We start from the raw sequence: 12116 nt of genomic DNA on the forward strand, positions 1-12116 counted from the left end.
TTTTTCTTGCAAGTCCATTTTCTTTCCTTTGTTGGTGTTATGTAATATATGTAAGTTGTCATGAACGTTAGAAACAGAACGTCCATGTGGATCCATAAAAATTGCGTTGCAACTTTCCTTAAATTTTTTTCGTATAAAGGTATCCACGCATTCATAGCGTTTCATAAAAAAGGTTCTACCAGTCTGGTCAACATGAAACCTTGGGCCATTGTCACAAACAGTCTTATTATTGATTTTTCATGATTTAGGCTTTCAGTTTTGGTGCTGTGTACTATGTTAAGTAGTACTGTGTTACTGGAGTGGAAAAGTGGAAAACCGAAAAGACTTGCAACATGTTATTAGATTATGGCTAGAAAGGAAATACATGTAAATACTTTTTTGTGTTGGTCGTTGTGAATTTACTGAAGATAATTCTATGCCTTCAATTTTATTAGGAAAGTTATCAGTTATTATTTATGGCTTAAATCTATTATCTTTTGATACTGTTTTGATAATATTGTTTTCATTCTCCTTGGCAGATGAACTAAGGAGACTTTTATGTTGACTGTTTAACATGGGCGTAAAATAAACGATTTTGTGCCATGTAGAGTGGCATGAACAGCTATTCATAATAACATCAGTGGTGGTGGGTTTTCTATTACCTCCAAAAGCATGCTTTTGATTCAAATTTTTTATTCTAAGGTAAAGAAAATTTTTGCCCTCATCTCTGTTATAATCAATGTTAAATTTGATATTAGGGTCCTTGCTACTCATGATACTTGCAAAATTAATCAGTTTTATCTACTGTGGGCTCCCAATCAACAGGATGATTGTATTGTAAACATACATTTTGTAACAAATTCAGTTTGTCTTTTAAATGTTTACTGGCACTGAGATATTTATTTTCCATATTGTTTGAATATCAACCAAAAGGCCTGCAAGACTGCTTCCAATTGCTAGACCATATGGAAGAATACAGACTTTGTTGTTGATTGAGAAGGAGTTCTGTGCTAGAATTAGTTCTAACTTGCAAGTATATCTCTGCCATTTAAAGTTATTTATTTTTATAGTAAACTGCACGTAATTATTTCAGTAGTATCATGGACAAATATTTTTTAGAGGTTCTCAGTTCCCATAGAAGGAAATCTGGCATTGTCTGCTTTGTGTAGATCACTGATATCATTCATACGTTCTTAGAGATTTCCGATGGAAAAGTTGTTATTAAATGTGTAGAAACTGGTGAGAATATCTTTAAGCTTCTTTGAGATGTATTATGCAGATGTGTTCCTTAAATTAACAATGGGTGTATTCAGCAATGACGTTTATGAAATTTTGGTAGAAATTTCGGTTTGATGTAATGTGTTTACTACTAAGCTATGTTAGACATCAGCAACTGATAAAAGGTAGTTGAATTTCTTAATTTCCTAAGATGTGCTTGATATTTAGATGTGAATTTCAGTTCTCTTATGTCATTTTAAGGAAAGAATTCTAGGGCTTTGCTGATGGCTACTGCAGTGTTACCTATACAACAAGGGGTGCATCATCTGTAATTTTTTTATTAATGCCAGTGAATATTTCTGAATCGGTTTTCCCTGAGTTGTATGTTGATTATTGATTTCTTGCAATAATCTTTTTGGTCTTTGAAATAACAGAATTTTGTTCACTTGAACATAGGCTGGTTGTGGGACATGCTGTTTTTGTGCTGACAGTTAAGTAACTGATGTTCTTGCCATTGAATTTAGGAGTAATGTTATGCGTAATGCCAAGTTCGGCATCATCAAATAAAATGCAGGTAAAGGTTATTGCGCTATCATAGAATTCAAGTTCTGATGCATTGAGAGGTCAGTAAAATAATGAATTAATTTTGAAGTACGAGCCTGAACTTTCTTCTTTTGTCTTGTGGAGATGATTAGCTTTTGCACGCTTATCTATTTTTAATGTTATCTAAGATTTGCAAGAAATATGTTGGATGCATATGATTACTGAGTCTCAGGCGCAGTTTATATATATTTGTTTGTTTGGGGTGTCTTTGTACTCGTGGATGGATTTGATTTCAATTTTTAACCACATAATTTCTCGCTTACACTTGGTAATCTCTGCAGATTTATTGTGAGCTCTGAATGTTAGCTTGAAAGTTTCAAGATTACATTTAAAACTAGAAAGTTCTTATTAAAATTTATAGCTTGAATTATCTTAATAGCCATCAGTTTGCAGTTAATGAATGTATAAGGAGTTTAGAATGCCTAGTTAGAAAATATCAATGTTATTTTATCCATGGTGGGACTCCTGCGTTCGGTGGTGTTTAAGGACTGTTGATGTTGCATTTATTTTCTAATAAATGATTTACACACATTCTAAAACTAAAAAGAAAGTAAATATACAACAGCGGCGCACAACGAAGGAATTATACGAATGGGACCGATTTCGGTAGATGTGATGTACATGTAGAGACAAAGACATGATTAAAATTTCAGAAAAATTTTATGATTTATTCAAGAGAAAAAGCTTCACATATCGAGCAAGTCATTAAGATGTTGGTCCACTTCTGACCCTTACACAAGCAGTTACTTGGCTTGGCTTGGCTTGATTGATAGAGTTGTTGGATGTCCTCCTGAGAGATATTGTGACAAAATCTGTCCAATTGGCGCTTTAGATCATCAAAATCCCGGGTTGGTCGAAGGCCTGCCCATAGTGATCCAAACGTTCTCAATTGGACAGAGATCCGGCGACCTTGCTGGTTAAGATTGGGTTTGGCAAGGACGAAGACAGGCAGTAGTAACTCTCGTTATGTGCACAGCCATAGCTCAGGATGGCTTGCCACGAAGGGAAATAGAACTGAGTGTAAATATCATTAACCTACCGCTGTGCTGTAATGGTGCCGCAGATGACAACCGAAGGAGTACTGGTATGAAGTGAAATGGTACCAAAGGCCATCAATCTTGATTGTCGCAGATAACAGTCAGGTTAGTAACCAAACGCTGTCGGCTTCGCAGGTCATGGGGGCTCATTTCGAAGCTGGAGGATATTTCTACTGCAGCGAATGAGATCCTAGGCCGATTGTGCCCAACACCACTGCAAACAGGCTTGTTGGTGTAAACAGGGGCCGCTTGAGCTCAGCCCCTTTCCTGTGAGCCGCCTGTTAATGGTCCTTTTGGTCACTGAAGCACCGGTTGCATGTCGGATCGAACATGAATCCACGGCACTGAATGCATTGACTGCTCGATCCTCACGTTTTGTCGTCTCTCTAGACCGATCGCTTCCTTCTTGACGCTGTGTTCGTCCTTGGCTCATCCACTCCTGCCAACGTCGTCAAATAGTGGAGTTGCTCCTTTCAAATGTCAAGCGATTCGCCGATTACTGCAACCGGCTTCTTTGAGCTCAACTACATGTTCTCTTTGAAATGCTGGTGTCTGCTTATTTTGTCATGCACCTGTCTGCGATGCAACTGAGTACACTGAATGAAACTTGCAGAGGATTTATGCCATGATATCGACATGTCCCTTGTTTACTCTTGCCAGCTGCGTTGTAGAATTTAGCCTGCAGCGTCACATATGCATTTGTCGACCGCCAAAGCCAAAGTTTACAGTTTTGCATTTCACTTCGATACGTGTATTAATATCTGTTTCTCTCTCTGCTCTCTGTATATTTCTCACTCACTTTTTTTTTTGTTTTAGAATGTATACTAGGGATATTTGTGGTCCTAATAAGTTTCATTTGAGAACACTTTATGCTACATTCACTGCTGTTGAACTTTCGTTGTCCAATATCAAGTAATCGGTTCCACCAGTCGAGTTCGGAACTCGCCTTCAATTTGAACCAACATGCGTCGATTTGCATTACTTATACTGCTAAGATGGCGGTGATCTGGCCATATGATGCTGAAGCTCTTCAGATTTGAACCGACATTATCAGCAGTCTGGATCCTAATATCAAGATTATAGTGTAGATAGCGTGAGAAGGAAATTTATGATGTTTAGTTTTACGTACATCAGAGGGGTGACTAGACCACTCGGTATAACCCAAGCCAAGGTAAACTGCTCTATACCTCTTCTCATAAAGATTTCATAATTCGGTCCAGAAGAGATCCGTTCTGGATTTTTCGACACGCAGAGTTTCACGTACCTTAAAAAATAGGAAGATTGAATTATGTTAATGGTACGCAGACCACCAAATAAACAGTAGAGGAAACAATCACAATAAAGTTCTTCAAAAGCAGTTGGAGTACAATATACACTTTATGACAATGACACTTGTTGTGAAATAACAGCTGCATATCAATGAAATATACAAGCTGCGGAAATGAAGTTTTTAAGAAGAGAAGCTGGTTGTAGACACCGTGATATGATAATGAACATATCAAAGTGTAAAGAAACAAAAGGTAGTAATGTCACAAGACTGAATGAAACAAAATGCCTAAAATAATAATGATTTACTGATTAACACGGAAGGACAGGAAACTGACGCACTAGGAAAGGGGTGTCATACGCCACTTCAGTCCGGAACCGCACTGCTGCTACGGTCGCAGGTTCGTATGCTGCCTCGGGCATGCATGTGTATGATGTCCTTAGGTTAGTTAGGCTTAGGAAGTTCTAAGTCTAGGGGACTGATGACCTCAGATGTTAAGTCCCACAGTGCTCAGAGCCATTTTCAAATAAGGCCGGGACCGAGGGTAAGTGGCTGCACATCATTAACAGGGTTAGGCTACGACCCAGCAAAAAAAATAAAAATGTACTCACCTCTAGTGAGACGGTGATTGGCTGAAGCCATACTTGGCAACACAGACGCGACCCGGTGGGGACATCCTCATTATATAAAAAGCATTTTGAGATCTAAAATTTCTATCTCTCTCTCTTTCTCTCTCGTCTCGAGGCAGACCACAGAAGTGTGTGGAGATAAGCGAGGGCATTGAGAGCTTTGAGTGAGGACGATAAGCGTCATGTATCGTGGCGACAAATAGCACAGCGGTAGTTAATTATTCCTTCGGAAATTTTTGTGGGCAAAGAAATTATGCATGTCGCTCTAACCCATAGTGAGTGTGAAATAGCCATTATTTCGACTAGAGAAAGATTACCATTCTGCGGAACACAGGAAAGTTGCAACTGAGTGAATTCAGTCAAGGCCAGAGTATGGAATTAGCGTTTCAGATCCAGCTTGGAGACAACGCCGTTGCAGATTCTGCTAGGTAAAGTAATCACGCGCATTAGGCCACAGTAAATGTTGAGTCTAAATTTTGCTCACTCCAACTTGCGTACGCTTTTACCATTGAATATCAAAAGCTAGGATACTAACTTACCCTCGCATTGTGTACATGAGAGTTTTTTCATTGGTTCAAAAAGCAAATTTATTCTCCACCGACTCAGTGCATTGATCAGCTACGACAACGTACATTTAAATGAGCTAATGAGGATTTTTAGCAATCAGTCTTTCCTGTGATAAAAAAATTTTCATGTGTAGAGGTAACGGTTTTAATAATCGCCACTTCAATATTTCCAAGAATTAAATATTTTGTTATTGAGAGTCAAAAGTAACTGAACATGATTTTTGTTTATCACTTGACCCCTGAAAGCAACAGTTGATAAATTATATGTAGAATAAAAAAGGGAATAGCTGTGTTGTCTTTCTAGAACAGACCCCAAACTTTCACTTTTATTAATTCATGCATTCTAGGTAGCTCACAACAGCATTTCTAACGATTTCCTTTACGATCCGCACCTGATATTAGCTGCCTTACAGGGCGAGGGTCATATTTACTTAGAATGTCTGTTTGACACCCTGAGCTTGAGAAGACAGTACAGATGTTTTGTCCATTTGCACGTTAAGTGGTAAACTAAGTTTGCACGCATTAGTACAATCGCTGTGGAGTTACAAAGGTCGGGTGTACGACAGATGTTCCATCTGATCGTACACTACTAGTAGATTCTCTAAAAACAAAACCTGTAAAACACAATAAACCAACTCAACAAAGGAAGATAGTTAATAAAGAACTCAAACAGAACAGTGAAGTTAGCAAGGATATCAACAATAAAATAGTGACAATTAAACTTCTGACTGACGAAGAAAACAGTGCCAGAGTATGGGAAGAGATGAAAAACATTATGCTAACCACTACTCGAGAAAAAATACGATATAAAAAAAGATATCGTAAACAGAAATGGATGACTGATGAAATTCTTTCATTGACGGATGAACAGCGAAGGTACAAATCCCAGTTAGATCAAAATAGGCACAACAATATCCAGACAATCATAAGATCGAAGACTAGAGCAGCAAAAAATGAATGACTACAACATAAACGTGAAGAAATTGAAAGCTTGCAAGCTTCACATGACGATTTTAACTTGCATAAAACCTTAAAAGAAACTGTTTGGATATGTAGAAGAAAAAAATCTCTCTATTAACCAACAAAAATAATAAAATAGTTCTAGACACCATTGAGGAGAAAGACATATGGGAAGACTACATTAAGAACCTCTTCTCAGATGATAGACCAAATGTTGAGACTTCTAGGAACAACAATGTAACAGGACCTCCAATCATGAAAGAAAAAATCGAGAAAGTCTTAAAAAACTCAAATACCAATAAAGCCACAGGGCCTGATAAAACTCTAATCGAACTTATTAAACTCATTGGAGAAGAAGGTATCAGAGTCTTATACAAACTGCTTAACAAAATTTGCGACACTGGTCATTACTCTGCCGAATGGCTGTAATCAAATTTCATTCCATTACCAGAGAAGAGGAATGCGAGAAGATGTGAAGATTACAGACTCATTAGTCTTATGAGCCATTCTTAGAAAATATTTCAAAGAGTCATCCATCGTAGGCTATACAAAAAAATGTGAGAAATTCATTAGTGAGACACAGTTTGCATTTAGGAAATGTTTATGTGCAAGAGAAGCAATAGTTGCACTACAAGTTCTAGTACCAAACAGCTATGATCAGGGTGAAAATATAGGCCTCTGTTTTATTGACTGAGAAAAAACATTCGATAGAATACAACGTCATAAACTGATGGAAATTCTCAAAAGAATTTGTATAGATGAGAAAGATATCCTCTGTATAGAGAATTTACATTGGAATCAGACAGCGCAGATTAAATTTTATAATGAGGTCACAGATTTGATCAATATATGTAGAAGAGCCCCGACAAGGATGCATACTATTTAACTTATACTCTGAGAGTATGTTCCAGGAGGCACTTTATGATGCAGAAAAAGGCATGAAGGTTAACCGAGTGTATATCAACAGCATTCGTTATGCTGATGACACACTGTTGATAGCTGATAATTTAGACGACCTTCAACAACTCGTCAGCATAATTGGAGATTACAACAGTACTATAGGTCTAAACATTAACATCATAAAGACTAATTTTATGATTGCCACACGAGAGTCCGACCCATTTAAAGATGCAAATCTACGATTTCAAGGGTCTGCAATACAAAGAGTCAACAAGTTTGAATACCTCGGAACTTGGCTTTGTAAAGACTGGCGATCAGATTTGGAAATAAAATGTCGCATAGAAAACGTCCGAAACGCCTTCGCTGAATTTAAGAATACTCTTACAAGCACAGACCTAGACCTAAAGCTTAGAATCCGATTTGTAAAATGCTACATCTGGTCCGTGCTTCTATATGACTCTGGACACTAAATATGACAACAACGAAGACCTTAGAGGTCTCAGAAATGTGGATCTATCGCAAAATGCTTAAAATACCTTAGACTGCAAGAATAACCAACACCGAAGTACTGGAACGACTGAACAAGCAAAGGGTAATGTTGACAGTACTTAAAAGAAGAAAAACTGCATACCTAGGATATATAGTACGGAATACCAAATATATGCTGCTGCAGTTAGTTATACAAGCAAAGATTGAAGGAAAAAGAAGACAAGGGCGAAGAAGAACCTCCTGGTTGGACAATATCTACATCTACATCTGCATTCATATGCCGCAAGCCACACAACTGTATGTGGCGGAGGTCACTTTACGTGCCACTGTCATTACCTCCCTTTCCTGTTCCAGTCGCGTATGGTTCGCGGGAAGAACGACTGCCGGAAAGCCTCCGCGCGCGTTCGAATCTCCCTAATTTTACATTCGTGATCTCCTCGGGAGGTATAAGTAGGGGGAAGCAATATATTCGATACCTCATCCCGAAACGCACCCTCTCGAAACCTGACGAGCAAGCTACACCGCGATGCAGAGCGCCTCTCTTGCAGAGTCTGCCACTTGGGTTTGTTAAACATCTCCGTAACGCTATCACGGTTACCGAATAACCTTGTGAAGAAACGCGCCGCTCTTCTTTGGATCTTCTCTATCTCCTCCGTCAACCCGATCTGGTACGGATCCCACACTGATGAGCAATACTCAAGTATAGGTCGAACGAGTGTTGTGTAAGCCACCTCCTTTGTTGATGGACTACATTTTCTAAGGTCTCTCCCAATGAATCTCAACCTGGTACCCGCCTTACCAACAATTACTTTTATATGATCATTCCACTTCAAATCGTTCTGCACGCATACTCACAGATATTTTACAGAAGTAACTGCTACCAGTGTTTGTTCCGCTATCATATAATCATACAATAAAGGATCCTTCTTTCTATGTATTCGCAATACATTACATTTGTCTATGTTAAGGGTCAGTTGCCACTCCCTGCACCAAGTGCCTATCCGCTGCAGATCTTCCTGCATTTCGCTACAATTTTCTAATGCTGCAACTTCTCTGTTTACTACAGCATCATCCGTGAAAAGTCGCACGGAACTTCCGACACTATCTACTTGGTCATTTATATATATTGTGAAAAGTAGTGGTCCCAAAACACTCCCCTGAAGCTCGCCAAAGGTTACTTTAACGTCTGTAGACGTCTCTCCATTGAGAACAACATGCTGTGTTCTGTTTGCTAAAAACTCTTCAATCCAGCCACACAGCTGGTCTGATATTCCGTAGGCTCTTACTTTGTTTATCAGGCGACAGTGCGGAACTGTATCGAACGCCTTCTGGAAGTCAAGAAGAATAGCATCTACCTGGGAGCCTGTATCTAATATTTTCTGGGTTTCATGAACAAATAAAGCGAGTTGGGTCTCACACGATCGCTGTTTCCGGAATCCATGTTGATTCCTACATAGTAGATTCTGGGTTTCCAAAAACGACATGATACTCGAGCAAAAAACATGTTCTAAAATTCTACAACAGATCGACGTCAGAGATATAGGTCTATAGTTTTGCGCATTGCTCGACGACCCTTCTTGAAGACTGGGACTACCTGTGCTCTTTTCCTTGCTGTACACGGCTGTTAGAATGGGGGCAAGTTCTTTCGCGTACTCTGTGTAGAATCGAATTGGTATCCCGTCAGGTCCAGTGGACTTTCCTCTGTTGAGTGATTCCAGTTGCTTTTCTGTTCCTTGGACACTTATTTCGATGTCAGCAATTTTTTCGTTTGTGCGAGGATTTAGAGAAGGAACTGCAGTGCGGTCTTCCTCTGTGAAACAGCTTTGGAAAAAGGTGTTTCAGCTTTACGCGTATCATTCACTGTTTCAATGCCATTATCATCCCAGAGCGTCTGGATATGTTTTTTCGATCCACTTACTGATTTAACGTAAGACCAGAACTTCTTAGGATTTTCTGTCAAGTCGGTACATAGAATTTTACTTTCGAATTCACTGAACGCTTCACGCATAGCCCTCCTTACGCTTACTTTGACATCGTTTAGCTTCTGTTTGTCTGAGAGGTTTTGGCTGCGTTTAAACTTGCAGTGAAGCTCTCTTTGCTTTCGCAGTGGTTTCCTAACTTTGTTGTTGTACCACGGTGGGTTTATCCATCCTTCACAGTTTTACTCGGCACGTACCTGTCTAAAACGCATTTCACGATTGCCTTGAACTTTTTCCATAAACACTCAACATTGTCAGTATCGGAACAGAAATTTTAGTTTTGATCTGTTAGGTAGTCTGAAATCTGCCTTCTATTACTCTTGCTAAACAGATAAACCTTCTTCCCTTTTTTTATATTCCTGTTAACGTCCATATTCAGGGATGCTGCAACGGCCTTCTGATGACTGATTCCCTGTTCTGCACACACAGAGTCGAAAAGTTCGGGTCTGTTTGTTATCAGTAGGTCCAAGATGTTATCTCCAAGAGTCGGTTTTCTGTTTAATTGCTCGAGGTAATTTTCGGATAGTGCACTCAGTATAATGTCACTCGATGCTCTGTCCCTACCACCCGTCCTAAACATCTGAGTGTCCCAGTCTATATCTAGTAAATTGAAATCTTCACCTAAGACTATAACATGCTGTGAAAATTTATGTGAAATGTATTCCAAATTTTCTCTCAGCTGTTCTGCCACTAATGCTGCTGAGTCGGGAAGTCGGTAAAAGGAGCCAATTATTAACCTAGCTCGGTTGTTGAGTGTAACCTCCACCCATAATAATTCACAGGAACTATCCACTTCTACTTCACTACAGGATAAGCTACTACTAACAGCGACGAACACTCCACCACCGGTTGAATGCAATCTATCCTTTCTAAACACCGTCTGTACCTTTGTAAAAATTTCGGCAGAATTTATAACTGGCTTCAGCCAGCTTTCTGTACCTATAACGATTTCAGCTTCGGTGCTTTCTATCAGCGCTTGAAGTTCCGGTACTTTACCAACGCAGCTTCGACAGTTTGCAATTACAATACCGATTGCTGCTTGGTCCCCGCATGTCCTGACTTTGACCCGCACCCGTTGAGGCTGTTGCCCTTTCTGTACTTGCCCAAGGCCATCTAACCTAAAAAACCGCCCAGCCCACGCCACACAACCCCTGCTACCCGTCTAGCCGCTTGTTGCGTGTAGTCGACTCCTGACCTATCCATCGGAACCCGAAACCCCACCACCCTATGGCGCAAGTCGAGGAATCTGCAGCCCACACGGTCGCAGAACCGTCTCAGCCTCTGATTCAGACCCTCCACTCGGCTCTGTACCAAAGGTCCGCAGTCAGTCCTGTCGACGATGCTGAAGATGGTGAGCTCTGCTTTCATCCCGCTAGCGAGACTGGCAGTCTTCACCAAATCAGATAGCCGCCGGAAGCCAGAGAGGATATCCTGCGATCCATAGCGGCACACATCATTGGTGCCGATATGAGCAACCACCTGCAGATGGGTGCCCCCTGTACCCTTCATGGCATCCGGAAGGACCCTTTCCACATCTGGAATGACTCCCCCAGGTATGCACACGGAGTGCACATTGGTTTTCTTCCCCTCTCTTGCTGCCATATCCCTAAGGGGCCCCATTACGCGCCTGACGTTGGAGCTCCCAACTACCAGTAAGCCCACCCTCTGCGACCGCCCGGATCTTGCAGACTGAGGGGCAATCTCTGGAACAGGACAAGCAGCCATGTCAGGCCGAAGATCAGTATCAGCCTGAGACAGAGCCTGAAACCGATCAGCAAACACTGATCAGCAATACTGAAGCGTAGATCGAACGAGTGTTTTGTAAGCGGCCTCCTTTGTTGATGGACTACATTTTCTAAGGACACTCCCAATGAATCTCAACCTGGCACCTGCCTTACCAACAATTAAGTTCATATGATCATTCCACTTCAAATCGTTCCGTACGCATACTCACAGATATTTTACAGAAGTAACTGCTACCTGTGATTGTTCTGCTATCATATAATACTATAATAAAGGATCCTTCTTTCTATGTATTCGAAATACATTACATTTGTCTGCGTTAAGGGTTGCAGATCTTCCTGCATTTCGCTGCAGTTTTCTAATGCGCAACTTCTCTGTATACTACAGCATCATCCGCGAAAAGCCGCATGGACCTTCCGACACTATCTACTAAGTCATTTATATATATTGTGAAAAGCAATGGTCCCATAACACTCCCCTGTGGCACGCCAGAGGTTACTTTAACGTCTGTAGACGTCTCTCCATTGATAACAACATGCTGTGTTCTGTTTGCCAAAAACTCCTCAATCCAGCCACACAGCTGGTCTGATATTCCGTAGGCTCTTACTTTGTTTATCAGGCGACAGTGCGGAACTGTATCGAACGCCTTCCGGAAGTCAAGGAAATGGTGTCTACCTCGGAGCCTGTGTCTAATATTTTCTGGGTTTCATGAACAAATAAAGCGAGTTGGGTCTCACACGATCGCT

The 12116-nt window shown here is 40.4% G+C and overlaps 1 protein-coding gene across 1 annotated transcript in view; it reads left to right on the top strand.

Annotated features, from left to right (window-relative positions):
* The window catches only part of LOC124594536 (protein Wnt-4-like), a 297425-nt gene that overhangs the window by 4793 nt on the left and 280516 nt on the right, over positions 1–12116 (top strand). The window contains exon 2 of the mRNA XM_047132909.1: positions 7171–7459. Coding sequence (XP_046988865.1) covers positions 7171–7459 — 289 coding nt within the window. The remainder of the gene's footprint in view (positions 1–7170; positions 7460–12116) is intronic.

This window comes from Schistocerca americana, chromosome 2 (assembly GCF_021461395.2).
Source record: "Schistocerca americana isolate TAMUIC-IGC-003095 chromosome 2, iqSchAmer2.1, whole genome shotgun sequence".
NCBI lineage: Eukaryota > Metazoa > Arthropoda > Insecta > Orthoptera > Acrididae > Schistocerca > Schistocerca americana.